Source organism: Pungitius pungitius, chromosome 10, assembly GCF_949316345.1.
Source record: "Pungitius pungitius chromosome 10, fPunPun2.1, whole genome shotgun sequence".
In the NCBI taxonomy this organism is placed as follows: domain Eukaryota; kingdom Metazoa; phylum Chordata; class Actinopteri; order Perciformes; family Gasterosteidae; genus Pungitius; species Pungitius pungitius.
Window position 1 is genome coordinate 4416015 of NC_084909.1, and position 27594 is coordinate 4443608.

At 45.8% G+C, this 27594-nt stretch overlaps 2 protein-coding genes across 9 annotated transcripts in view; both read right to left on the bottom strand.

Moving 5' to 3' along the window:
- ttn.2 (titin, tandem duplicate 2) overlaps positions 1-14078 on the bottom strand; it is a 160705-nt gene extending 146627 nt beyond the window's left edge. For all 5 annotated transcript variants that reach the window (XM_062565050.1, XM_062565049.1, XM_062565052.1 and 2 more), the window contains exons 1-23: positions 13940-14078; positions 11800-11903; positions 11331-11534; positions 10052-10339; positions 9886-9968; positions 9033-9244; positions 8598-8673; positions 8341-8505; positions 7335-7571; positions 7171-7257; positions 6302-6544; positions 5969-6028; positions 5205-5463; positions 4688-4757; positions 4401-4604; positions 3849-3991; positions 3609-3757; positions 3293-3520; positions 2663-2904; positions 2347-2579; positions 2099-2263; positions 1813-1981; positions 33-1729 (exon numbers count right to left, since the gene is read on the bottom strand). In XM_062565050.1, coding sequence (XP_062421034.1) covers positions 33-1729; positions 1813-1981; positions 2099-2263; positions 2347-2579; positions 2663-2904; positions 3293-3520; positions 3609-3757; positions 3849-3991; positions 4401-4604; positions 4688-4757; positions 5205-5463; positions 5969-6028; positions 6302-6544; positions 7171-7257; positions 7335-7571; positions 8341-8505; positions 8598-8673; positions 9033-9244; positions 9886-9968; positions 10052-10339; positions 11331-11534; positions 11800-11890 — 5305 coding nt within the window. In that variant the 5' untranslated portion in view covers positions 11891-11903; positions 13940-14078. The remainder of the gene's footprint in view (positions 1-32; positions 1730-1812; positions 1982-2098; positions 2264-2346; positions 2580-2662; positions 2905-3292; positions 3521-3608; positions 3758-3848; positions 3992-4400; positions 4605-4687; positions 4758-5204; positions 5464-5968; positions 6029-6301; positions 6545-7170; positions 7258-7334; positions 7572-8340; positions 8506-8597; positions 8674-9032; positions 9245-9885; positions 9969-10051; positions 10340-11330; positions 11535-11799; positions 11904-13939) is intronic.
- A 2438-nt stretch (positions 14079-16516) lies between these two features.
- ccdc141 (coiled-coil domain containing 141) lies at positions 16517-27216 on the bottom strand. Of its 4 annotated transcripts, XM_062565057.1 has the most exons (17): positions 27079-27216; positions 26828-27001; positions 26564-26728; positions 26370-26492; positions 25782-25988; positions 25139-25288; positions 24862-24987; positions 22240-22380; positions 21721-21909; positions 21467-21650; positions 20965-21077; positions 20820-20897; positions 20584-20732; positions 20232-20460; positions 19724-20001; positions 18318-19364; positions 16517-17626 (listed from the first exon to the last, which is right to left on the bottom strand). In XM_062565057.1, the coding sequence occupies exons 1-17, from the start codon at positions 27079-27081 to the stop codon at positions 17416-17418; spliced, it is 3567 nt and encodes a 1188-aa protein (XP_062421041.1). In that variant the 5' UTR covers positions 27082-27216; the 3' UTR covers positions 16517-17415. The 4 variants fall into 4 exon arrangements, with proteins under 4 accessions (XP_062421041.1, XP_037344912.2, XP_062421043.1 ...); XM_037489015.2 differs by having other exon boundaries at positions 26828-27134; XM_062565059.1 differs by having other exon boundaries at positions 25782-25985; positions 26370-26437; positions 26564-27134.
- Between the last annotated feature and the right edge of the window lie 378 nt (positions 27217-27594).

The window sequence follows — 27594 nt, forward strand, 5'->3', positions numbered from 1 at the left end:
ATGATGAGAGATTCTGAGTGAAACGTCTTTACCTTGCACGAGCAGAAAGGCGTGGCTGGAGGCCTCCCCGGCGACATTCACGGCCTTCACCATGATGCTAGCAGAGTCCTCTGCCGTCACATCTCTGATCACCAGTTCACACACGTGATCCTCAGGCCAGTACCAGTACACGCGGTCAGACTTTTCCACCAGAACGCCGTTTTTGAACCACTGGCACTCTGGCTCTGGTCTGCCGACGACTCTGACCCTGAAGTGAACCTCGTCCAGCGGAGTGACGGTCTTGCTTGTGATGCGTTCCAGGATCCTGGGTGCTTCCATGCTTGCAGAGAGCTGGACCCTTTCCGGTTTGATTGTAGGGATGGTGAGCTTTCCTTCTTCCTCCATCTTTTTTCTTTCAGCTTCTTCTTTCTCTTTCAAGCGATGGAGCAGATCGTCCTTAGTCTTCTTCAGCAGATCCTCATAGGAGTCATCCCTCTTGCGGGACCTCAACTCCACGGCAGAGATGGACTCGTAGAAACCTTCCTCGGTCCTGCGCTTGAACTTGCCCTTCAGTTCGTCTGACTCCTCTGAGGTCTTCTCGTGAACGACTCTCTGTGTTTTGCGCAGCTTGACAACCTCTCGGTCCTGCGCAGACTCGCCTGCCACGTCGACCTTCACCACGTCAAATCCGACTTTGCCGGGGTCATGCGAAGCCTCTACGGCCTTCTGGTCCGGAGCACGACGCAGCACGCATCTGAAGTCCTCCTTTTGTTGGATCTCCAGCTTCACGGTGTGCTCGGTGGTGCCCAGCGGATTGTCTGCAACCAGCCTGACTTCTCCGGAGTCGTAAGACTTGACGTCAACGATCTCCAGGTAGTAGATTCCGTCGTAGCGCAGTCTGTATCTCTTGCTCTTGCGGATCAGTTGTCCGTTGAGGTACCAGTTAACCTTGGGGGCCGGATAGCCGGTCACTCTGCAGCGGAATCGCGCAATGTTGCCTTCCAGGACTCTGGCTGGTTCGGGACGGAGGACGATGTCGGGTTTGGTCTTCTCAAATTCGTCGTCAGTGGTGACTCCCGAAGGTCCACCCTCGTGAGCAATGCGTTCAATCTCGTCCATCCGGTGTGCTCCCTTCCTGCCTTCGGGAAGCTGCGTCTCCTCGACGAGACCCTTCTCGTCCTTGACCACCAGGGTGGCCGAGGTCTGGTCGACTCCGTACTTGTTGGTGGCTCTGCAGGTAACAACGCCGCTGTCTCTGGCGTAAGCAGCTTCATAGTCGAGGCTGCAGTAGCCAAATTCATTGACCATGCGCAGCCTGTTGGCGGCTTCCAGGGGTTTTCCATCGTGCAGCCACTCCACCACCATGGTGGGGTCACCGATTGGGGTCAGTCTGCACTCGAAGTGAGCCGGACCACAACGCTTCATTCTGATAGAGGTCAGCTTCTTCCTGAACTGTGGTTTCTGCTGCTTCTCTTTGTCATAGAGGTCGCCCTCCTCCCACTGGTCCTGGCCGTAGCGCAGATGAAGGGGCTCCAGCTCGGGGGGGGCGATGTCCTTGGCTTTGTAAGTTCCTTTGGTGATGATGAGCTTCCTCTCTGTGTGAGGAGCAGCAAAGTCCACCTCAACGTTGACTCTGCAGCGAGTGGTGTCTCTGCCGGCCTTGTTGATGGCTGTTGCAGTGTACCAGGCACTGTCTGAGCCTGAAGAAGATGGGATCTGGAATTTGGCCTCTCCTTTTGTTCCGTCAATCCTGAAATACATGAGTCAGATTTATTGATAAGCACCACTCGTGTGTCAAAGGATCAGGGAATAGGATCAATTAAAGGTACGCACTTGATGTGTGGGTGCTTGTGTGGGGAAATGATATCACTGTTTTTCAGCCACACAATGTCAGGAAGCGGGTTTCCAATGGCTCTGACAGCCAGTTCCACCAGAGTGCCCTGCTTCACACTGATGTTCTTCAGCTTCTCAATGAACTGCGGGCGCGTCAGGCTTTCTCGAGCTGTGGATTGCGAAATACGATGACATATAACTCAAATAACACATATGACGTCTGGTGAACATAGACTAGATGTCATGGCGAGGACGTACACAGCAGATCATCCCAAACAGAACTTACCATCAACGGTAAGAGTTACAGAGACCGACGTCCGTCCGGCTCGGTTCTGAGCGATGACCGTCCACTCTCCGGAGTCTTGTGGCAGGGCGGGGACGATGATCAGGGACTGGGTGCCGTCCTCTTTGACCACAATCTTGTGTGTGTAGTCATTGACCACTTGTTGTCCTGGGGAGAAGGAGGATCAAACGGTTGTAAGTGGCAGAGCGATAAAGTCGGGTCTACAGAAAGAGAACCTTGCGTCTTCTCACCATTATGGAACCAATATGTGTCAGGCATCGGTCTGCCAACAACCTTCAAGTCGAATCTGGCGGTTTGCCCCTCGGAGCATTTAATTGAAGAAGGTTTCAGGACAAACACGGGTTTGTAGAGTCTTTCCAGTTGAGCCTCATCAGTCTCTTCCAGTCGGCGGGCCGGAGAACGTCCGGGGGAACGACTGGAGGAGCGTCCAGGTGAGCGGCTCAGAGAGCGAGGAGATGTGGATCTGAGAAACAGAGTTGTCAGAATTGAGGTCTGAAAGAAACTGTTGAGCACAGGGAAGACTCCAGTCCAAAACCTAATCCTCACCTGATCCTTTGCATTGCCGGCTGCGGTGTGTATCGCTGAGGAATCACGGCACCGGACGGCTCCACGTAGAGCTTCCCGGAGCTGACGGCATTTCCCTTCATGTTGGTGGCCAAGGCGGTGTACACGCCCTCATCCTCTGGCAGCACCACAGGCAGGCGGAGGCTGGCTCGTCCATCCTGAAGGACCTCCATCTGGTAGCGGTCGCCGGCTCTGATGCGCTGGCCGTCTTTGTACCAAGCAATCTGCAAGAAGAAAAGACAACTTTTCCACGACTTAAACGTAAAAACATAATCTTCTCTAATTAAGAAACTTCTGAGTACCAGATTACACAGACAGCTATAGGACACTTGGCAAGAGAGTTCAACACTTTTAGGGAGCTGAAAAGATTTACAAAAACGGTTTCAGACCCCAAAGTCAGCTACTATTAGAGTCAACTATTATTCTGCTGCATCATCGTTGTAACGAAGCATGAATATGAAATATCAAAGGTTGTTGCCTATATGTCAATACAGTATGCTGTAAAGAAATCCCCACTGAGAGACATCTCTTTAAATCCTCTGGACTGGAGAAAGATCAATTCTTATCTTCGCCTGTGTAAAAACACGCTTGGTCTGATTTACGGTCCAGTACCTTCGGCAGAGGGTTTCCACTCATCTTGCAGTGGAAAGTGACGCCCATCCCGTCCATGATTCTGTAGTTTTTGACTGGTGTTTCGAAGGCCGGCTGCACCGCCTCCACCTCCGCCACGGTAACCGCCAGCTCTCCGTCCTCCACCACCAGCTTCCTGTAGCTAATCATCATGATGCGGAGCTCCACCTCTTGGATGATCCGCTCTTCAAATGCTGAAATGATAAATTCCTGCAGAAAGAAGAACGTGTAAGGTTCAGCATTAACTACGAACTGAAACTCGTTAACGTAAAGACGTTACGCATATAAAGGGCGGTACCGTTTCTGAGACTACGCTCATGGGGGTCGTGGCCCTCCTCTGCTCCAGCTGGTACTGACTCACGACCACAGAGGGCTCTCGCACCACCGAGGTCGTCACTTCGGTTTTATACGTCACGTCATGTTGCTTCATGTAGGCTTCATATTCCTCTGTAAAGAGGAGCAGGAGTCAGTCAGCGGCCTAACGAGGCCCTCTTCAATGCATTCTAATGTTTTTTACTAAATGGAAGAAGGCTGGTACCTTCCTCCAGCAGGCGGGCGGAGGCCGAGGCCTCCCCGTGGGGGTTCTTCACAAAGATGGAGTATTCTCCAGCATCATCAGCAAATGTCATGGAGATCTCCAACTTACATTCTCCGGTCTCCTTCTTGTAGGACACTTTGTATCTAAAAAAAACCCCAGAAAGATATTTTTATTCATCTGTCATCTTAAAAATCAGAGCCGATGATTGTCATGCTGCAGTTTAGATCCACCCCAGTTCCAAAAGGCATCACATCATCATTTTATCTCATTAGACTATTGAGGGAAATTGTGATAATTGGCATATGAAACATTGATTGTGACCATAATGTGTTCTGTTCAGTCAGAGACCTTTGACTAGGAAAGGCCATTTCCTGTTGTTTCTGTTTTGCTTGTCAAGTGTTTGTTGTGTTTCCCTGTGTTGCACAATGACTCATGATGCACTGAAGCTGTCAAATGTAGTAAAACGGAGAAGCGGGAAGATCCAGTAACAGTATCAAGTGGCGTACCTGAAGTTGCACCTAAATGTGTACGGAGAATGCTGAGGACTGGTACCTGTATCCGGTGGTCAGCGGTATGCCGCTCTTCTTCCACATGACGTGAGGTCTGGGGCTTCCTCCCACCTGGCACTCGAAGAAGACGCCTCCTCCCTCCACCAGTTTCTGGGGGGTAGGCTTCCTGAGGAAGAACGGAGCGGCAGACTCTCCCGAGCTCACTTCCTCCACCTCCACCCGGTGCTCCTTTGACTCAATCATAACGCTGAGGGGGAAAGCAATCGCTCCGTCAGTCACACGAGACATCTCAACGTGAACCTTGACAGGTCGAGATGTCGTACTGCTCACCTCTTCTCCTGAGCGACTGCGGCCTCAGTGACGACGGTCGTCTCCTCTCTGCTCTCGATCTCCTCTGACACTACACAGAGAGAACTTGTGTGAGGAAACATCTCAGCTTAAAGACTTTAGGTTCTGTTTAAAAGGCTGCAGGAGGAACATGCAAACAAACTGATTCAAAATAATGAACTTTCCCCTCACGATTTATCAGAGACTTTCCTCTAAAATATCTTTAATATACTAACAACAGACACGCATTGCTGAGCTGGTTTTATTGAGACTGGAGATGAGTTGATGAAAATGCCTTGAAATAAATTAAATGTGAAGGAATGTGACACAATTCTTAACAGATGCAAACATTAACGGGACATGCAAGCTTGTCGGTAGCAAGACGCGAGATTCACAACTTTAAACTTCTAAATCTTACTCTAAACGAGATGAAAAAAAGCCTTTTTTCTCTTTTAGGGTTACACAATCAAACGTTCTTAACAAAGATGAACATGCAACTCGATTCCAAACTAGAAGTCACCTTTGACCAGCAGGTAGCAGGAGGTACTGACGGTTCCCGCCTCGCTAGTGGCAGTGCAGGTGAAGCGTCCGCTGTCTTCGGCGAAGGCCTCGCGGATCACCAGCCGGGCGAATCCGCTCACGTAGCTGATTTGGAAGTCAATGGAGCTCTCGATCTTGTAATCCTCTCTGAACCACATGATGGCAGGCTCAGGGTGTCCGCTGATCTGACATTCCAGGGTCACCGACTCGCCCTCCGTCACGTTTGTGTTCTTTAAACCCTGAGAGGGAGAGAGAGAGAGAGAGAGAGGCCTTTAGAGATCTTCATATATTCTCATAGGTATTCTAGAGATTTTCAGAGGTATTATAGATATCTTCAGAGGTTCTCATAGATCATAGACCGACCGAACGACAGGTGGGGGGGGGGGGGGGGGTGTAAAGAGGGACGAGCGCATGTAATTAGGAGAGAATGAGAGAATCAAATAGATGGGGACCTCTGTTCTAGAGAACTTGATAGGTCTTCTAGAGATCTTCATAGGTTCTCATATGTCTTCTCGAGGACACAGAATACACTAATGTCTTCAGCTGTGCAGGATTTGGTTCTAAGCACATTAACATGTTAAATTGAATTGTTTATGGCACCAATTGAAAGTCTGAGGATTAAAAAAAAGGTTTAATGTCTGATATGGAGGACGGACCACCATCATCACCCACAGAGCCATCAGATCTGACACCTCATTTAGAAATGACTTATTATTCGGAGGGAAAGAAACAGGAAGTACTCACAACAATAAGAGTGGGAGGAACAAGGGTCTCCTGAGTTCTGGTGGGAACAGCAGCGGCCTCCTGTAGAGAAAAACAGGACAACAGCAGTCAAAGTGGGAACAGGGGGAGAAGTTTGTGGTCAGCGGTGGAGTGCTGTGAGAACAATAGAGGAGCCTTAGAACAGATAAAACCCCGCTGAGGGGAAAGAGGGATGAAGGTCAACAGGAAGACAAGATGAGGAGGAAGGTTCTTCGGGAGGGGGATGAAGGGCAGGGTGTGATTGGTTGAAGAGAGAACGCAGGCGACAGTCTACACGGGGTTAAAATAAGGAGAGGTGACAGGTGGAGGACCAACCTGAGGCTCCCAGTCCTCAAACTCCTCCTCACTTGCTGCGTAAGCTCCGCCCACTCGGGACTCAGACAAACGGTTGTCTCTGAATGGCGGTGGGAGGACCTCCGACGTTGAGCGCGCTCCTGCCCTGCGAGACGGACTGGGAGACTTGACGGGCTTGATGATCTTTCTGTGAGCGGCGGAGGAGGAGGAGGAGGAGGACAGCTCTTTGTGCAGAGCGGCAATAGCAGAGCCGGCGATGGAGACCTAACCGAGCCAACGACAACACGTTAACCCAAGATGAAGAAGTCCTGCTTCTCCTCTAACAACCCTCTCATCGCCTCATCTATCCAGCTGCATGCTGTTGTTCGGTCGTCACCTCCACTAGGGAACTTGTATTTAACGACATCCAGGTCTAGTGTTGCTTAACAGTGCTCACATATGAATGTGGTAAGAATAAAATAAAAATTGTAAATTAGTTTTTGTCTTCTGTGTTTATGATTTAGCTGAAAGGTGTTTTTTTGTTGTACTCATTTTAGACACAAGAGGTGCTGCATTGCCTCATGTTCTCAGAGGGATTAAACATAGTTATGCCAACTAACAATAACTGAGAGTGTAAACTCTGTCAAAACTTTTTATGTATAAATAATTAAGACATTTAAAGACGTCAGACGAGAAAACGTAAAATGGATATTTGTATATAAAAATCAGCCCTAAAGAAGCTTTAATTCAGTGTTTGGGTAATAAACGATGACTCAGGTGAGAACAAACTAGACTAAACGTTTAAGAGAAGGTGAACCTGTGAGGAGGAGGTCAGAGGGGATCACAGCACAGAACACGTGGAGGGTTAGAGGTGGAATGGAGGAAGGCGGAGTCTCCTCTGCTCCTCTTACCTCGTGGCCCAGCTCACGTTTAGGGACAGAAACTTTAGAGACTGTGAAATGTGGAGCTGCAGACGCGGCCCCGCTGGACGTCTGAATCTAAAGAGGCCAACAGAGCGGTTAGGAGTAGTCCGACTCTTAATGTCTGACATGTGTCTGATATCGAGTCCGCCGACCTGAGGGACCCGGAGCTTCTGCTGCTCAGAGGTAAGTAAAGTGACAACTGCCAGCGGCTCGGCAGGAAGCGGCTCCAACGCGACACGGTTTTCCTCTTCCTGCCGCTGTGCCTCTACGGCTAATTCCTCCTCCCCTTCGGCAGCGCAGCCCTCTGCCTGCACAGGCCGGAGGACCCGAGCCAGGTCTACGGCGGCCAACACCGTGGCCACCGCCTCGGCTCTCGCCCCCCCCTCGGCCTGGAGAGACAAACAGCAGCACACAGAGCTCAGGACTCCATGGCAGCAAGTCGGGGAGGGGGGGGGGGGTGGCACCAAATCACAGGAAATAGACTCAATTCATAGGACAATCATCAGGGGAGCCATGATGTCATCAGGTCACATGGTCACATATCAATGCATCGTGAAAAAACAAAGAGTGGAACATCCAGTTAGAAAAGAAAGTGAAGATAGACTTCATATGGTGGTTTGAAAAAAGCAGATGGAAAAGACGACGAATGAGGAAAAAGGAAGAAGAAGAAGAACACGGTGAAGGCAGACGAAGGAGAAGTAGAAGAGGAGGTGACAGAGGTGGAGGTTCTGGTGTACCTGCTCCTGAGACAGGCCCCGACCTCGAGCCTCCTCCACAGCCGCAACCACGGTTGCCACAGCAACGCTCTTTTGGTCCTGACGCATTTACAGCACATCAACACTCCAACTCAAGTAACTTGTCTACTTGTACCTTTGTGTACTTGTACATCAGCTTTTAACAAAGCAAGTGAAGCTTCATCACACAATTCAAATCAGGCTTCATGCCGATTCATGCTAACTAACTCAATATTGTTATATGTTTTGGGGGGGTTTTCTATCAAATGACAGAAAATGATATTTATGTTCATTCAAAAAAGTTTTTTTTTGTTGTGCGTTATAATCTGTTGAGAGCATTGAGATTAAATATATATACACATACACAGTACCAATGAACCACCAGTCACGGTGCAATCCCTAAGCAGCGCTCCACCCTGCTCACCTCTCTGGTGGCGCTGACCTGCTGCTCCCAGTGCTTCTCCATGTGGAGCTGGGAGGCGCTGCTCACACTGCTCACACTGGTCATACTGGTCATACTGGCATAGCTGGCCTCGGACACAAAGCCCCCCTGCTTCCATGGAGGGAGGACCTCTGCAGACGCGGAGAGCTGCAGGAAGAGGTGTGAATGTTAGGACGAGGAGGAGGAGGAGGCAGAGCTACGGATGAGGACACCACCTGAAGGCTGGATGAAGGTCTGACCTGTTTCCTGGTCATGAGGGGAGACTTCACTGGTCTGATGGGGGAGACAGATAGTCTGCTTATGGGTGAAACGGGTCTGCAGAGAACAAACCAGAAAAAGTGAGTAGAGTAGCCACAATAATAATTATTGACCATTGATGATCAAAATAGATTGATTGTTTAATCAGGTGATCCAAACTTTTTTTTTGCATCGTCCCAAAAATGTTCTGAATTCAATAAACCATCAAATATACTACAGGTTAAACTTTGTTATGTTAAATCATACAATTTAAATGATGATTAAATAATAGATTGTATTTGTATTGCCATTATATGTAATGCTGAATAATAATGTGCTTAGAGCTAAACAAATCATAATTCATCTCTAATCATCATCTGGATTCTAGTTCACTAAACTTGATGGCTAACGTTAACCGGTAGGGAGGTGGTTCATACCTGACGGGGGCGGGCGTCGGCCCCTTCACGTGGCGGACCGGTGAAGGCGACTGCTGCCGTCCTCCCGTCCCCTTGGAAACAGAGGAGGAAGGGGATTTGGAGGCGGGCTTCGGCGGAACCCGAGGGGGAGTTTTGTGAGCAAAGTGCTGAGTCATCATTCCTCCTTCCACGTGCATCTCCATCATGGCGGAGGCCTGGAAGCTGGACTCCACCTTGTGAAGATCACAAACGAAGAGTTCTTGATTAGATCTGAAAGGTTAATCTATAGCTGTGTTATTAACTGTCATAAACTTTCAGTAACTGTCACTAACTGTTACAGGCTGTTATTAACCTTTGTTAACTCAGATTAGATTAGATTCAACTTTATTGTCATTACACATGTACAAGTACAGAGCAAGTAGCTTCTACTAGCTGTTATTAACTTTTGTTAACTGTTATTGTTGCTGTTACGAGCAGTTATTAGCTTCTACTAGCAGTTAGGAGCTGTTAATAACTTTTGTTAACTGTTATTGTTTCAAACTGTTACGAGTTGTTATTAGCTTCTACTAGCAGTTAGGAGCTGTTAACAACTTTTGTTAACTGTTATTGTTTGTTACGAGCTGTTATTAACTGTTATACACTAAAAACATGTTGTTGGTCTCTCTGCTTCTAGGCATCTTGGTTCTGTTTCCACTGAGAAGCAGGACTTCAGAGAGACTTCCACAGAGAGAAACGTGGGACAAACCCCCGAAAAGTGGTTGTTGATCAGAGGGTGAATAGCATCCAGCTAGCAGATGTCACTGTAAGTACTGATAAAACATCACTGATGAGCGCCTTATAAATAAACATGAAGTAGAACGGAGATGTGTCTCACCCTCTGCACTCCTGTCTGGGAGGAGGACGTCTGGGAGGAGGAGACGATGGTCTTGGTTTTCTTCATTGGAACGGCTTCTTCACCTGCAGCACAGACACACGTTGGCTCGTGTCCATCTACATCGGGTACAGCCATGTTTTTATCTGATTTTTAAAATCAGCCTCACCCTGAACCAGCAGCTCTGAGGTGGAGGTAGCGCGTCCACTGCTGTTGGTGGCGGTCACAGAATACGTCCCAGAATCCTCTGGGAAGGCTTCGGCAATCAGCAGGCTGTACAGGTCTCCCTCCTGGAGGATCCCGAAGTCGGCCGAGCTCTGGATCTCGGCTCCCTCTCGGTAGAACTTCACCACAGGGGTCGGGATGCCGGAGACCCGGACGTCCAGCTTCACCTGGCTGCCCTGTCTCACTGTGGCGCTCTGCAGTCTCTGGAGGAAGTTTGGAGGGGCTGTCTCAGCTGCAGGACATAGAAGACATAGACACATTGTTTTATAGATCCAATTACGGCACCTTTAATTATTCAAACGGGACTAAATATCATTATAACACGGGTAGATGAAATCCAGCGTTCTGATTGGTTGAGAGTGAGTCACTGGATGCACATTATTGAGCGATAATGTACTGTTGCTGTTCACATTGACCCCATTGTTCCATATCACTGCGCACTCACAGTAACATGTTTTTGATTTTGTGCGACCGTTAGTTGATATTTTACCTTTTAGCTTAAGAAATCCCCAAATCGTTTTGAGGAAAAGGGGAGCTTTCACAACCGGACAATTAAGTCATGATGTGAATGAATGAGATGGTGAGGGACCGAAAGCTGTTTTCATGCACGTAGGGGACTATTTGTCTCTGGACTGATGACATGTGTTTTTGTGCTGAAAGGCAGCTATTTACTATTTATGTTGCTGGTAACTGTGTTATGAAAGCAATGAGGTACTTTAGGCACTACTTTATCTTCTATAATGTAACAGTTCAAAACAATACCCTGAATTGTTACATTATTGGACAATAAAGTACAGCGTCTCATACCTTATTGCTTAAATAGGACAAAGACCAATAACTAGCCAATCAGAACTGAGAACCTCATGAAGAGTTAAATACACACAGATGAAGCCTCATTCTTGTATTAAAGCAGCTTCAGAGTTCTAATTGGAGACATGCGAACCTTCCTGGTTCAAGTTCAACTTGTTTATCACTTGTTAAAATTGAAATTCTGCTTATGGAAAGCTATGCTGCAACAGCTGCAGCCATATATATATATATATAAATATATTGGTTTACCACCTGAATAATTGAAAGGCCGCGGGCCTTAAGCATGAACTTGGATATGGTTAAAATCTCTTTGTGTTCATTTAACATATATTTGCAGTTTTTTAACATTTGTGTGGTTGTTTAACATCTCTTTGATCACTTTTAGCATCTCTTTGTGGTATTTAATGTCTCACCTGTGACCAGGAGCTCGGCGGTGCTCGTGGCTTGTCCAGCGCCGTTGGTGGCTCTGACTGAGAACCTCCCACTGTGTGCGGCGGTCACAGCGGGGATCCTCAGGACAGCGCGGCCTTCGCTGAACGAGATCTGAATGCCGGGTAAAGCTGCGGCGGAAAGAACCTGGCCATCACGAAACCAGCTCACCTCAGGAAGTGGAGAACCTGCAGAGAAGAGAAGAAACAGACCTGAGATGCTTAGACACTGAGGAGGAATATAAGCTGGATTGGTATGTCTCCAATAGAATTCAAATTGGCCATTCTACTGTTAACAATGAGGCACCTTATGCTAACGTTAGCAACAAATCCTAAATCTATCAATTCTGTCTATTTTTTAAACTATACCCGCAGCAGCTGTGTTTTGATGTATTTGAATCATTACACCAACAATAATAGACTGTGTCGTCCTTAAACATTAAAACGTTCTTACCACTAACTTGAGCCTCGAACGTCGCGGCACTACCCTCTAGTGCCACGACGCTCTGCAGCGGCTGCGTGAACGTCGGCGCCCGTGTTGACATGTTGGTCGGCACCCTGCAGACACATTTATTTATTATTTATTTACACACTGTAATCACATTACTTTAGTCACTGATATAGAGAGTAAACAATGATCATCGGAGTCACAGTAACTAACACCACCCACTGGGGATTACACACTGCCGCACAAAGGGAAATACACCCTCAACATAGAGGTGGAGAAATAAAATTACATTTTTAGGCATTTTGATGGCTTTAAAATAAAAAAAAACACCAGCACCATCACCACAACACTCACATATAAATATATACATATATACCTATATGTATATATACATATATTAATATATATCAATCATTATATATATACGTGTATACTACAATAAGTAACAACAGTACTTTGATGAGATACTTCCTGATATAAAGGAAAACTATGAAGGAAAAATAAGTCTAAAAGGATGAAACTTAATTCTTTTTCACTCCACTCAATTCTTCATAACCTGGAGCCTACATTACCCACAATGCAACGTGGATTTGTGTTTGTTTGTTTTCTTTATCACAGTCTTTGTAAAATGTAAAAAAAAAAGTTTGTTAATAACAAGTTTCTAGTTAATAGTTGAAATATCTTTGATGGACTTAAAAAGTACTAAAATAAATGTCAGAGATATAGAAAACTATAAACATAATAAAATACAAAAGAACACAATTTGAAACAAGATGAACCTCCAAACCAATGAAGGAATATTTAATGTGTGATTTTTATGGATTTAATGGAAACCGATGTAAATAATCTTTTCACATTTCAATCAAACCAGTTGTATTTCTTGGTGACAATCTTCTTTTGTTACAATAACGTTAAAAAATTGACTACATGTGGAAAGGGTATTTGGGATTTGATGTAAAATGATAATTATTGACAAATGTATATAATTTCCCACAAAGCCTGATCAATCAACGTTTAATGAGATGATCGTTTAATAAATGTTAGCGATCATCTGGAAAATAAATCTACACTAAAATGTCACAAACATACTGATAAACTGCCCTTGAGCAACGCCTTCTTCTAAACTCATACAATTTCAAACACTGATGATTCCAATGACCGTTATTTTGTATGTAAATTTGTTTTGGATAAACATTTAATTAATTTGGTTTATTAAATGTTTTTTAAAAAAGGGTTCAAGATCTTCAGATGTTTCTGAGGTTCAGGTTTGGCACTGGTTGTCTCTCATCGGCCCTGGTTGGCTTCTCATTGGCCCAGTCTATTTCCCGATTGTCTGGATGTGGTCTCTTTGTGGTTATTAAAAGTAATAAAATGCCTGTGATTGGTCAGAAGGTACTGAAGTAACTCTTGAGTTACTCTTTTTTATGTTCATAATAATAATAATGTTCGGTTATTATTATAGTTAAATAAACTATTGATTAGTCTGATCAGAAATGTAATGAGCAACTATTCCAATAAGTGATTTGTTTAGTTATTTTAGAAATGAAAACAGCAATATATAAATATATAGTCTTCTGATTAAGACAGAAATTCCGGGGCCGTGTGTGTTTGTGCCAGTACGGTTCATTTCCAGATCCATATGGATCTTTGTGGAATCTGTTCTATGGGGAGGGGGTGAAAACCTACATAATACGACAGCTGCAAATCAGCCAGAGTTCCTCCACTAAAACCTAAAAATAAGAACACACCAACAGCTGTTCACGCTCCTCCAAAATAAAGGCTCCAGTGACGCATCGCTCAGCCAGACACTTAGTTTATCTAACACAGGACACCAAGCTCTAAAAATAGCCTCCCACCCCCAGCAGCACACCTCAGTTTGATTGACAGACACCATGTGGCACATAGCTGGAGGAGCAACTGATATCTGTGCTGCTGATTCCCTTAAAAAGCCTGTGAGGGTCTGTCCGGGGCTATCAGGGCTATTCTGGGATGTCCCGTTATAACCTTCAGAGGGGAAAAGCACCGAAATCACCCCTCATGTGTCGGCTGGACTTTGTTTAAAGAGGCTCAGAATGAATGAAGTTGATTGTGTGAGTGTGTGAGTGTGTGTGAGGTGTCAGACGTGTAAATACTGTATTGCACTTACTTGTCTGCACAAGGATGCCTTCAGTCTCCTCTGGCCCTCAAGTCTTGTTATCCACAGAGCTTAGTCCAAAAGGTCCAGAAGAAGAAAAGAACCGTACTTCTGTTCTTCTCCTCCTCACAGCAGTTCCTCCAGCCGAGGCGTCGAGGCTGGGAACGCCGACTCCCCCCGGGCGGGCCTGCTTTATACCGCCGTGACATCACGTGGGAGGCGGGGCTGCAATTGGTCTGCTGTGGGGCATCATGGGAGGCTGAGGAAGCTGTTTTATGCAACTTGTCGCACTTTTATTTGACAGAGTTGTAAGTTAGTACTTTTACTGTAACACAGTATTTATGAAGTGTTGTATTAGTACTTTTACTGTAACACAGAATTTATACAGTATTGTATTAATACTTCTACTGTAACACAAAATGTATACAGTGTTGTATTAAAGTTGTGTTACTCGATCCGTCAGTTCTCGCTAATTTCAGGCCTAATTCCAAATTGACTTCCTTTCAAAAATCCTGGAGAAGATTGTGTACATTCAATTACTAGCCTTTTTGGAAGAGCATAATATACAAGAGGTTTTCCAATCCAGTTTTAAAACCTTACACAGCACGGACACCGCTCTTTTAAGAGTTTTTAATGATATCTTTTTAGCTACTGACTGGTGACTGTGATATCCTTGTGCTTTTAGATCTAACTGCTGCATTCGACACAGTGGATCATGAAATATTGATTTCACGTTTAAGGCAGTGGGTGGGCATCAGTGGCATAGCACTGGAGTGGTTTAGGTCATACTTAGCGGATCGAACATTTTGTGTTAGCTTAGGTGACTCTGTATCCTCCTCTGCTCCTCTTGTGTGGGGTCCCAAAGGGCTCAGTCCTCGGCCCTCTACTCTTCTCTCTATATCTGCTTCCACTCGGTTCCATACTTAGAAAGTATGGCATTTCATTCCACTGTTATGCTGATGACAGTCAGATTTATGTACCTCTTAAAACAAAAAAGAATAACTCTGTTGGACAACTACTCAATTGTCTCGACGACATAAAAGCCTGGATGGCTCGGAACATTTTTTAATGATAAAAAAACAGAAGTTGATTTTGAAGATGATTTTTCGAGGCACCACTAGGACCCCACCTGTAGATCTGGGCCCCTTGGCACCTTGTATTAAAACTAGCATCACAAACCTAGGAGTTAAAGTGGACCCTGAGCTTAAATTTGACTGTCAGATCAAAGCTGTTTTGCTTCATTTGCGGCAGCTGGCCAAAATAAAGCCAATTCTGTCCAGACAACATTTTGAAACTGTAGTCCACGCTTTTGTAACTACACGGCTGGACTACTGTAATTCACTCTATGTGGGGGTTGGCCACACATCACCCGTCTCCAGATGGTACAAAATGCAGCAGCACGTGTTTTAACGGACACACGTAAACACGAGCACATTTCACCTATTTTAGCTTCATTACACTGGCTTCCCGTTCAATTTTGGATCCGTTTTAAGATCCTGTTATTTGTTAGTACTTTTTCTGTAATGAAGTATATTAACCATGAGGTATTAGTACATACTACGAATACTTTATTAACTGCATCAAGTTGATAATACTGTACTGTTATTAAAGCTACTTGTACTACATGAATTTGAGTGTACTCTTCTGATACTGAGCGTAGCCCCAAGGTGATGTTTGCATAGATACCTACATACTAACAGAAGGCATATATAGTTATAAAGAACTAACATTAGTAGTATAATTTAATGACATTAACAAACTAACATTTACAAAGATGTTATTTTCTTTAGAGCCAATAATGCCAAGTTATTGTGGGGGGTGGGGGGGGGGGTTCCAGCCCCCCTAAAATAGGCCTAACGACACGCCTAGTAGTTAACAAATCTGATGTGTATACCTTTACTTCTGATAAATGTACTAACTTACTCAAAGATAAAATATTTACGTAAATTAAATAATTTTAACAACAATTGATATATTTTAACGTAATATATCTTCATACCTTTCTTTGAGTAAATGGTTGTTGTGTTTTCGCGGGCGATGCTAGCTTTTAGCTTTTAGCTAGTTAGCTAACGTTAGCTAACTGCTGCTGCTGAATAACAGTTGGAAAAAATGTCTGCACTTGTTGAGCAAACGTGATCTAAATACGGAGTCACGTGCTGCGTGATGAGGTCACAACCAAACCACGGTCACGTTTCTAAGTAGGGAAATAAATGATAAAAATAAAATTAAGTAAAATAGAAAATGTAGGGAAATAAATAAGTACATAAGCTTTGAATAATAGAGAACATCACAATTAAATCTTAATTAATCTGCGCTCACAAATCACTAAACTATTGTCTTCAACTGGCTGCTGTTCTTTCCATTTATTGTTATAATCAATGATTAAATTATTTAAGCTGTTACTTTGCCACTTTAAATTATGTTATTCAATATATTTAAAATGATTACATTATTTCAATAAAATACTTCTTCTCTTTATTGTGCATTCATCATTAAATGTATTCAATCAGAATGGGTGTAGAGTAAGGTTTGATGAAAACCTTTTCAGGAAAAACAAGAGACCTGCAAAAAACCTTTACAATACAGTATAGGACGGGAAGAGACCCAACACACTCATCAAGAAGGCCAGCAGTGTGCCAGGGTGGTGGGTGACAGGAGGATGGTGACTAAGCTATCATCCCTGATCCCCCCATGGTGGACGCCCTGGAAGCTCCGAACAGCTCCTTCAGCCCCGCTGTGTGAAGAGGAACCGCAGGGCAACTGTGCACCCAGTGAACCACAGGACATTAAAGACACTCAAACATATGGGCCTTGCACTTGTTTTTTCTTTATTTTCCTTTTTTTAATTTTTATTTATTCTTGTTATTTTTATCATTATCATTACTTGTTTCTATTCCGTCAAAATTAAACTTTTCTTCCATTTGTAAAGAAAGATGGGACGCAAATTACTTACACCTAATAAGCGGATGATATATATGATATATCACTTTTCACCGCTTACCTGAACCATGCCTTTATAATTGTCCCGAACAACATAATTTTATGTTTACATTTTATTTAAAACGTTTGACATTTAAAATTCAATATGATTGCGCTGTTAAACTTTGCAGAAGGAATCATATTGTCCTCTCTTCACTAGTCTGACCCTAAAATTTAAATCACAGATCTGAATGAACGGAGACATTAAGTTAAATAAATAAATGAGAATAAATTATACACAACATGATTTTATTCATCCGTTCTATTCTACTGTAGGAGAGAAAATCATAGTCAACAATAACAGTAGTGATCAGAATTCTACATGAATATATATTATTATAGTAGTTAACTAATAAATAATGAATACAATTCAGTGTTCAGCTGGAGTTCCTTTGACGTCCAGCTGGTGCTGCTGTGATGAAACAGACTGAAGTCAACAGGTTTTAGAGTCAAGTTTTCTGGACAGATCCATTTCTTAAGTCCATAAGTCCCTGATCACCTAAGTCTCATCAGAGTAGAATCAGGTAGATCAGCCACAGCAGAACACACAGTGTACCCAACCAGGTGTGCCAGTCCACACTGATAATACCAAACACCTGAGCCAGCACCCACTCATCATCATCATCATCGTCATCATCGTCGCCAGCCTTGGTCGCCTTGGGGGTGAACAGGAAGTGCTGCCCGTCCTGGCAAGGGAGCAGCGCCGCTCCGTCTTTACACCTGGAGCAACAATGGTGACAGGAAGTCAAGACGGAACACAGACCCTCACATGGCGAGCCCAACGGCATCAGCTCTGATGCGGCACACATGCTGATTGGTCGGCAGATGGTCATGTGGTACCATGAGACTTGTGTTGTTACGAAGCAAACAGTTAACTAGCATAACTAGTCTAACTAGTGGTATCAACTGCAATGCTTCACATATACAAACACTGTCATTGTGAACATAAGGAACATTTCAACCTGCAGACTGCGGACACTGCAGAAACGCTTTCCCAGAATGCAACAGATCAACAATAACTTTTTTTACATTTTCTCATAAACTCCTATCGAACCAGAGGAGTCACACCCTGGTGGTCACTAGAAAGAAGGGCTAAAATTAGCTTGTACTTGCTAACTAGAAATAGGACACAAGCTTCTCCAGCTGGGCAGGTTTAATGTTAGAGATAACTTCATTACAGGTGACCTAAAAACTACTCGTTTGTTAGTTATGGATTTCAGAAAAACACAAAAGAAACAGATGGGTTAAACCCAAAGATACATAAATATGTGAAGCATGACCTCACAGCTGGAGTGTTAGGGTGGAGCTGCGTGTTAATGAACTCACACAGCTGGTGTGTTAGGGTGGAGCTGCGTGTTAATGAACTCACACAGCTGGTGTGTTAGGGTGGAGATGGTTATGAGCTACCCACCAGGTTTCCTCCACCTCCAGCATCACTGGAGAGCCCCCCGTGACGGAGGCTCTAGACAGGGGCCTGATGAAGCAGGGAGGGCCGTGTTCAGAGGGTTTTCCTTGGAAAAGAGACACTGCCTTGGCCAGGGGAGGAGGAGGAGGAGGAGGAGGGGGAGGAGGAGGAGGAGGAGAAGGCCCTCGGATGTGAGGAATAAATCTACCCTCCTCCCGGATGGCCAAGGGCCAACAGATGTTTGGGTCTCGGTCTGCAGTTAGTAGATGGGGTGGAGAGAAAAGGGGAGGGACATGCGAATCAGCCTGCGGAGCCAAAGCCCCGATCGGCGTTTCGGGTGGAGGGGGGGCAGCAGATTTGGCAGCGCTGCTCGGGATCATGTCAAGGTCATGCACACACTTTGGGGTGCGGCTGGAGGTCAAGGACCCGTGGAACGAGTGGACCGTCTGCTTGTTCTGCTCGATGCTGATTGGCTCTGGAGGGACAGGGTCGTGGACGTCAGGTGGACCTCCACCACTCAGGGAGACGGGTTCTTCTGCGGTGGTCGGGATGATGCTTTGGGGAGTTTGGGAGGAAAGTGCCTCCTGATCAAGGTGGCCTCCGAAATCCAGGTGAGACGGTAAAACACTTGTTTCTCGAGGGAGGGTGGCGGTGTTTTGGAGGAGAGGTGCGCAGGACTTAAGGGTCCTGTCAGGATCGATCCGCGCGGAGGTCTCATTTTGGGTTAAGGAGCTGTCTGGAGGGGACAACTGGAAGAAAAAGGGCTGATGGGTAATTATAGTGTCCCTCTGAGGTTTGAAGCCTGCGGAGGTTTCTTCCCTCGCTCTGAAGGGATTCAGGTCCTGATGGAGGTCACTCCTCGAGTCGGGGAAAGACTGCGGTGGTCTGGTGTCTTGTGGAGGGGTGTTGTCTTTGTGGGACCCGGTTTTGCTGGGGGAGAGATCTTCACTCCGGGGGCCATTGGCCTTTCCGGTCCTAAGGACGCTGGTGAGGAGACTCGTACCAGGTGCCGTCAGCGGACTATGAACAAACAAACTGGACCCTGCTCTGAAGCTGTAAAAGAAACAACAGGGACTCACTCTTTCCAAGAGACGTGTTATTTTGTGTCCTCACTGTCTCCGGCCTCAGTGTTACATCATACTTAATAATGTTCAGTAGATCCGTATTGCTCCTCACGATGGTTCTTCAGTAGTAGAATCATTGCTGATGACATCACATGACTACATAATAGATATTTGCGATGACCTATGATCAGTTTACCTTCCTAACACAAGCTCTAAGCTCCTTATTGGACAGCAGGAAACACAATCAGGACAATATAAATACAATATTTTATTATACAAGTAAAAATACATTTTCCTGATATGCTGATCAAAGGGGGACAGAACTACAACAAACATCGGTCCTGGTACCTGCTGCTGTGCCGGCTGGCCGGGGGAGTCGGGGCCACACCAGTGGAGCCACTGGTCCCGCCGGGCTCCGACTGCCGTCCAGACTGGCTGACGTGGAGGCTGCAGGAGCTGAAACAGAAGTCCTCCTCCTGATCTGACTGGACCGCGGTGGACTCCGGCGTCTCTGCCAGCGGCGGCAGGGAAACGTCGTCGGGCGACGCGCAGTCGTAGTCGTCGTCGGAGAGAGAATCGGCCGCCATCGCGTCACGGGACTCGGACGAGCATCCTGCCGACGCATCCTGGGTAAAAAAGATGTTTAACGTGCACATCCGACTTTGTTCATTTAAAGCTCATGTCTGAGGCAGCCAGGTTATGGACAGACTGAAGGAAACGAGGGCAGGGAAACAAACAAACAACCACACGCTCAGTAATCAGTGGACCAGAACATTTTGACAGTAGAACACAGGATTTAATAGTGAGGACAAAAACCTGAGGGACGCCACATGTAATGAACTGTGTGGTGATCAACCTGAAGCTGTGTAACTGGGAGCAGGAGCATCTCCTTCTTCTGAAACGCCCTCTGGATGTCGGAGAACGTTGGGCCAATCACATAGGCAGGAGGCGTGGCCTGACGCTCGAGTTGTAATTGGCTGTGTACGGCGTGGACCCACCGGGCGGACTCAGCTGGGGAGCATGAGAGGCTGACGGAGGTGGTGGAGCGGTAGCAGGAGGTGAGATTCTCACTGTGAAACTGCTGTCTGAAGGAGAGACGACACCATCAACCTCCATTCATACAGACTAAAGGAAAGAAGCACCTTCCTCACTGGTCACGGTCCCCAGAGGATGAACAGTAGCCGTGGTGAAGATTAGTGAAGATCTACCTGCTGTCAGACTGTTTGTCTGCATCCAGACTGCAGCTCTTCTGTAACGGAGGCTTTCTATTGGCTGCGCTCTGCCTCCTCACTGGAGCCTCCTTCCCATCATGCTCGGCGGTCGGCTCAGGGGTGTGGCCCGTCTCCTTGGGGATGTACTGGAAGAGGAGCAGATTATGATTTAATCCTTATAGCATCACTTAGAGTCAGTTCATCACACGTTAAATAAATGTGGATTTTTTCACCATGTCATCCGTCTGCTCCTTATTCTTCATCTTCTTCTCTTCATCTTCCTTATGGTTCTGCTGTTTGAGAACCTCCAGCTATGACATCGTAGTGTAAAAAGTCAACGATAAGCGGATCACACCGTTACTTGAACGGTTTTGTCACCTTCAGTTTTGTCCCGAGCTCCATCAGTGCATCGCTGAGCTCTCTGATGGCCTCCATCATGTCGTAGTGTTTACTGACCGTCTTCTCCGTGTAGCACCGCCCCTTCTCCGCCCCTGAATGAAATTATAATTAAAATTCTAATAAAAACAGAACTAAAAGGATTTTTGTTTTATTTCGTATTTGCCAGTCTTTTACAGATTGTAGAAATTGAAGCCTATAATAATAGAATCAGGTGAAAGCAGGTGTTCCCGCTGATGTTCCCGCTGATGTTCCTGCTGATGTTCCTGCTGGTGTTCCTGCTGGTGTCCCTGCTGGTGTCCCTGCTGATGTCCCTGCTGGTGTTCCTGCTGATGTTCCTGCTGATGTTCCTGCTGGTGTTCCTGCTGATGTTCCTGCTGGTGTTCCTGCTGGTGTTCCTGCTGGTGTTCCTGCTAATGTTCCTGCTGATGTTCCTGCTGATGTTCCTGCTGATGTTCCTGCTGGTGTTCCTGCTGATGCTCACCGTGCAGCCGGACAGACAGTTGGGTGATCTGACGGATCCTGTCCTCCAGCTCAGGGACCGTCGGCCAGACGAACTTCTCAAACTGCCGGTGGAGGACGGCCACGGCTTCTGTGCTGCGACACTCGGAGGAAAGCTTCCTGACGCGAGTGATGCTGGCGCCGGCGTCCTCACACCACGAGTGATGCTGTTGACGCAGAGCAGAACATCAACGTGGACTAATACACCAGATGTGAGTCCGGGCCAGTATTTGTCACCTCCTGCATGGCTCGCTGCAGTCTGCAGCTCATCTCCAGAGTCTTCTGGTGTTCGCCAACACTTCTCTCAAACTCGCCCATCTGTTTCTGCAGCTCGTTGATGGCATCCTCTGCCTCCCGGGCTGCTCCCCTGTCCCTGACCTCTGACCCCAGCCGGGCGGTCAATCCCTGCAGACGTTTTCGGAGCACCTGCAGGACCAGAAGCTCTACATTTGAGTATTTGGAATACTGTCTCACCTGGAGACTGACTGACTCCCTTCAACCGCCTTCAGATACTCACAATCCACTTGTGATTGTGTTGTTGTCCAATGTTATGCACTCACCATCTCCTCGTGGTCCTAGTATGTCTGACATACTTTAAATGACTAAACACTCATGCATCTCATCTTCCTTAAATTGTTCCCATTTAATGTATTGAATGTCTAATTTAAATTGAAACACCTGTGACAAACAAACAATTGTGCTAAACCAATAAAGATGATTACTTTTATGGGTCACACCTCAGACCTTCAGACTCACCTGCAGCTTCTCCTCGTTCAGGTCCACCTGTTGCAGCTGGTTCCTGGTGGCCTTCAGGTTCCTCATGCTGTCGTGTCTCTTCAGGAAGATAAACCTGCGGTTGCTGAATCCCTTCTTCAGCTCTTTGAAGGAGTCACGAAGCTGCAAAAACACCAACATACGGTGAAAACAATTATTATAATCCTCAATCATTGGACCTAATTTATTATCTTTTATCTCTTTATCTCACTTCCTTTACTCTCAATGAATAAACAGATCGTTTTGTGGGCAGGAAGCAGGTTTATGATTCATCATCTATACAATGGATCAGATTGTCCTGTTCCCCACGGAATGAAACTTTCCACCATCTAAGCTTTTTGCATAGATGGTAATGAGACTAATGAGTTTTCTCCTATTCATTCAACTAAAAGCCAAAACCATAAACCCGCCGGAGAAGGTCAGTAGGATTCATCCTCTGGGGAGCAGGAAGAGTCGTTTCACACAACACATATGCTCTGCTCTCTGGACAGATGTAACCCAAGTAGATGAGCCCTGATGAGAGTATTTTTAGAGCGGGGGGGGGTTTAAATCCAGAAGAACATTGGTGCCTCGGTGTCAGATGGCTGATCTTTCAGCTGAGCAAAACTGACAGGCAGACAGAGGAGTCTAGAGGAACCCTGGATGTAGAGAAGGTAAGGAGCACCAACACAACAATGGTTACATGGAAGATTACTCAGAACCACCAGGAGGTAATAGAGCGACAATCAAAGAAGACCAAGAAGTACACTGAACTACGCTCAAGAACCAAAAGAACCCACAAGAGATCCAGTTCCAACAACCACAGAAGACCAAGAAGATAAAAAAGTACCATTAACTTCAACCCTAAAGTAGCTATGAAGGTTTTCCATAATACCATAACGTGGAGGGAGATTACCAGGAAGCATCATAAAAGGGCCCAACATGAAGTAACATGAAGTACTGTGGCGTTCCTCTAGTCGGCTTCAGTTAGTCTGGCCGACTCGGAGATGAAGGGGAGCTCCTCTTGGGAACCTGAATGAGAACCCAAGATCACCTGATGTCTGTGGTGAGCACAAACATGGAGACCCGAAACAGAAGGCGTTTAAAAGCGAGCTGCACATCGCCGTCAGTGACTCGACCCTTCAGTCATCCACAAAGGGACTCTTTCAGAACACATGCATATGATATGAGATATGAACCAAAGCTTAAACTTCTTAATCCTCTCTTAGAATCGTCATGTCGACTCTGGGGCTACTGGTGGATCACAAAGATTTCATGGACCTGCTCGTCCAAACTGCCGTTAAACGTCAGAACTCCATTAACCAGATTCCTGTTCACTCAACAGGATGATTACCAACATCATCATTATTACCATCTTCAACCCAAAATGATAATAAATAATAACACACTGAAGCAGCTTCAAAAGAGAAAGGCAGAAATAAAGAGCAGACTTCCTTCGGTGTGTAGTGTTTCAAACTCTAAGAGGCTTTGACGTCAGCCTCAGCTGCTCCTGGGGGCCTTAGTGTGCTAATGACATGCAGCATCAGGTGCATGATGGGAAATACCAGTGGGCTGAGTCTGCCTGTATTTCGGATCCCCACCCCCAGACTCTCTCGTGCCTCCAACAGCTGCTGCTCAGTGACGTTTAGTAAACATGTGTTTATGGTCTCAGTCTTTAGCTTCAAGTCTTCTTCAATGCAGCATGATGTTCATTTAGTAAATGATGGTGCATTTAGAGTCAAACAGACCATAAAGCAGGGGATGCTTTAGGTCTGCAAGTTGGCTTTGTTGGCATCTTTGAACTTTAACCATTTAGTGTGTTTTCACTTCAACAAAAGTTAAATGTCACAATATTCCAAAAGTCTTCAGTTGTACTTTAAAACGCTGTAACTGCTGTTTGAGTTCATCACAGAAATGGAGGCTATAATGGCCCTAAATTAGCATCAATGCTAACATCTATGCTATGTCTCAGCAGTATAATATAGCACAATTCACTGAGGTGGGACACTGCTCACTTGCAGCCTGGTGGACATCAGAGGAACTGCAGCCGCAAGAACCGACCATCCACGACTCTTCCTCCACTTTTAAACAGAACTTTTATTAATTGATTTCATTCTGATAGAACCGCTGAGGGGAAGTGGAGCACGAGGTCCGGTTGCAGACACTCTTTATGGGCTCTGATCTAAAAGAGTCCTGCTGACTTTAGTTATATTTTTAGACCCTGATAAACCGAGAGGCAGTCGCACACATCCGTCCTAACGAGTACATTAAGGAAGGACACCCCAACTCCAATCTGCATCAAGTCAGCTGTACTTTATATGTATAACAACAAACAAATTAAAAAGTGTACAGAAAACCAGAGTAAAGAAAACATTTCACCTGGTAACTGTAAAATAAAAGGTTGAATAACAATTTCATTCAATTTAAGTTTACCAATAATTAATGGTTACATAAAACGGTTCAATTGATTATAATCAACAAACAATTAAAGAATCATGATGAGTTTTTTGGGAGGTAATTTGTAATTTATTAATTTATTTTCATCAACAAACAGCCTTTCCAGGTACCCAAGGTGTATGACATCCATGTAAATAATATATACACGGATGTCTATTCTCTTCTCACCTGTATGATGTCATTGAGGAGGAGGCGGGTTAGTAGCTTGTCGTCACGGCGATTTGTTTCGTTCATGCACAAGTCCAGAGAAGCCAGACGAGTCTCCAGCTGCTTCACTCTGAAACACGTCATACCCTGGAGGTACACAAAGTACTCACACCCTGTACTGCTAGTACTCAAGGTGCTGGAGGTAAACAAAGTACTTGCATCACATCCAAAGAGTGAATATTAAAGTAAAGGAGTTCCTTATGGTACTTCAGTACAATACTGCAGTACAAGTACTCACACTGTGGGTGATGGCACAGCAGATTTGTGTCATCAGCATTGACGCTGTATCAAACTGACTCTGGATTTGTTTCCCTCTTCGTCGACTCTGATCCACCTCACATGAACCAGTGGAACCAGTTAAAGGGTCCGACTGGAGCAGCGCCTCCAACTGGACACACAGACAACAACACACTAGTGATCAATATTTTGACGGTCTTTCAATCAGATGCACCCTCTGTTGAGTCAGATCAGATTTTAATTGAGAATCCAATAAGTGTTTTTAAACATTTAAACTGCAGTCCCTGTAATGTCCACTAGAGGCTGCTGACAAGTCAATCCTCACAGAGATTAAGGTTCAATTTGACAAGTTAAAAATGGTAAAATCTTAAAAAGTTACTCTCCGTATATATCCGTATCTATAATCATCAATCACATGACCAGTGTGAAAGTTGCTGCAGCTGAGGAGCTAACCGCTAACACGCTAGCACCTTGTCTGTTCATGTTTCATCTGTGTGCGGTGCTCTCTGAGTAAATAAAATTAGATGATGTGTATATATATACATATATGTTTTATCCTGGTGGAACTTTACAAACTCCATCATGTGTAACGAGTGAAACGCATAATATTTCTTCCTGATGCTCCTCTGAAGAACATCACCGACCTGTTTGGCTGTGAGGTGGAATCTGCTGCTCAGCTCCAGGATCAACTCGCTCTGATGGATCTTGTTCTTCACTTCCTGCTGGAGTTTCACTAGCTCGGAAGGGTCCTCCTCTTTCACCCCCTTCGAATCCTCCACCTCCAGCCGGTCATGGACCCTGCTCAGAGCCTTCCAGCTCTTCACCATGAACTCCACCTTGGAGTCTAGCTGCTGGAAAAAGAAACAGAGTTTGTCTGATGCTGAGAACAGGTTTGCCACAAAAGTTCTAGTAGCCCCTAAAGTTAGTCCATGGACCCAGTGGTCTCCTAAAGACGCACGTGTGCAAAAGTCTTAGTAGTCCACACAGTCCTAAAGACCCAGTAGTCCTTATTGTCACAGTCCCAATGGTCCCAAATTCTAGCTGTAACTGCAGTGCAACAATCATTGGTCCAAACGACCTCAAAAGTCTGAGGCTCTAAAGAACCCAACAGACCCAACCGTTCAAATGTGCCAACAGTCCAAAGGACCCAATGGGCAAAAAAAGTCCCTGGAGTTAAAAGGGTTCTTATGATGAAAGAGTCCCGCTAACATGCCAGCTGTTCAAGGACTTACAGTAAAATATGGTCTGGCCTGGCTGAAGCGCTCAATCAACCTGGAGGTCTGCCATTCTGAACCCAGATCTATCAGAGAGCAGGAGTCCAGCATCTCAGAGACACACTTCAAGTCCTGCAGGGTCTGAAAACACAAAGCATTCTGGCCACCCGGTATGATGACTCAGCAGTAGAAGATTCAACCCTACCACAGACCTTGTGCAGTCTCTCCTGGTATTTCCTGGAGTACTGCTCCCGCTGCCGAATCTGCTTTTGTTGCAGACTCCTCAGACCGTTGACTTCCTGTTTGGTTCTGACAAGTTGCTCCACCGTCTGCTGCACCGCCGACACCAGCAACTGCAGGTTCAGCGTTGTTGAGACCTGACACACGGATATAAATGAACATCTGCAAGGACTCTTCTTCACGGTCCACAGATACATATTGTACTTATTCATGAGGCCTCATGGTTTCAACTGAACCCTTGTTAGCTGACAAGTTCCCGTGGAGAATGTCTGGACATAATTGTCTCCCAGTTCCTGACAGGTGAGGATCTTTTGGAGCATTTCCTGCCAGCAGGTGCCAGCTTCTTCTTCCTCCTCTTCCTCTGACCGCTTCCTGTAGATCTTACGGAGTTCTTCCATCTCCCTCTCCACCTGAAGAGCACAGTTACAATTCATCACTCTTCTGAAAGAACTAGATGTTTACCTCCCATAGACCCATAGAGGCTAACCATCCATTATCTTTTACTGCTCATCCTGTATTTATTTACTGAACCAAAGTACTTCAAGGCTCCAGTGGTCCGAGGACCCCTGAGCAGACTTTGACCTGCCGGGCTGTCCGAAAGAAAGAGACAAAGGGATTCAGCAGCTGCAGGTTGGATTCAATCCTCCTCTTCAAACTCTGGAGATCCTTCAAGACCAGATCAATCCGAGCTGAGAGTTCAGGACTCGAGGGACCGTTGTGGTCGGGGGCAAGAGGGCCGGGCCTACTTCCTCTCTTCAGCTGCTTCGTCAGGGCCTTGAGATGGGGCAGCTGGGACCTGGTCTCTATGGGGGGCTGGGACCTGGTTTCGCTGCCGTGCAGATCTCTAATCTGATCCAGGATCTGCTTCATCTTCTCGATATCCTGACCTACAGCCTGGAGACAAAGAAAGATAGAAACTTTCAGGGCTCAGCATGAGTGAAGTCTCGTAGAGTTAAGCTTGTAAGCTTGTAGAGTTAGGAAGTGCATATGCGTGTGTCTGTGT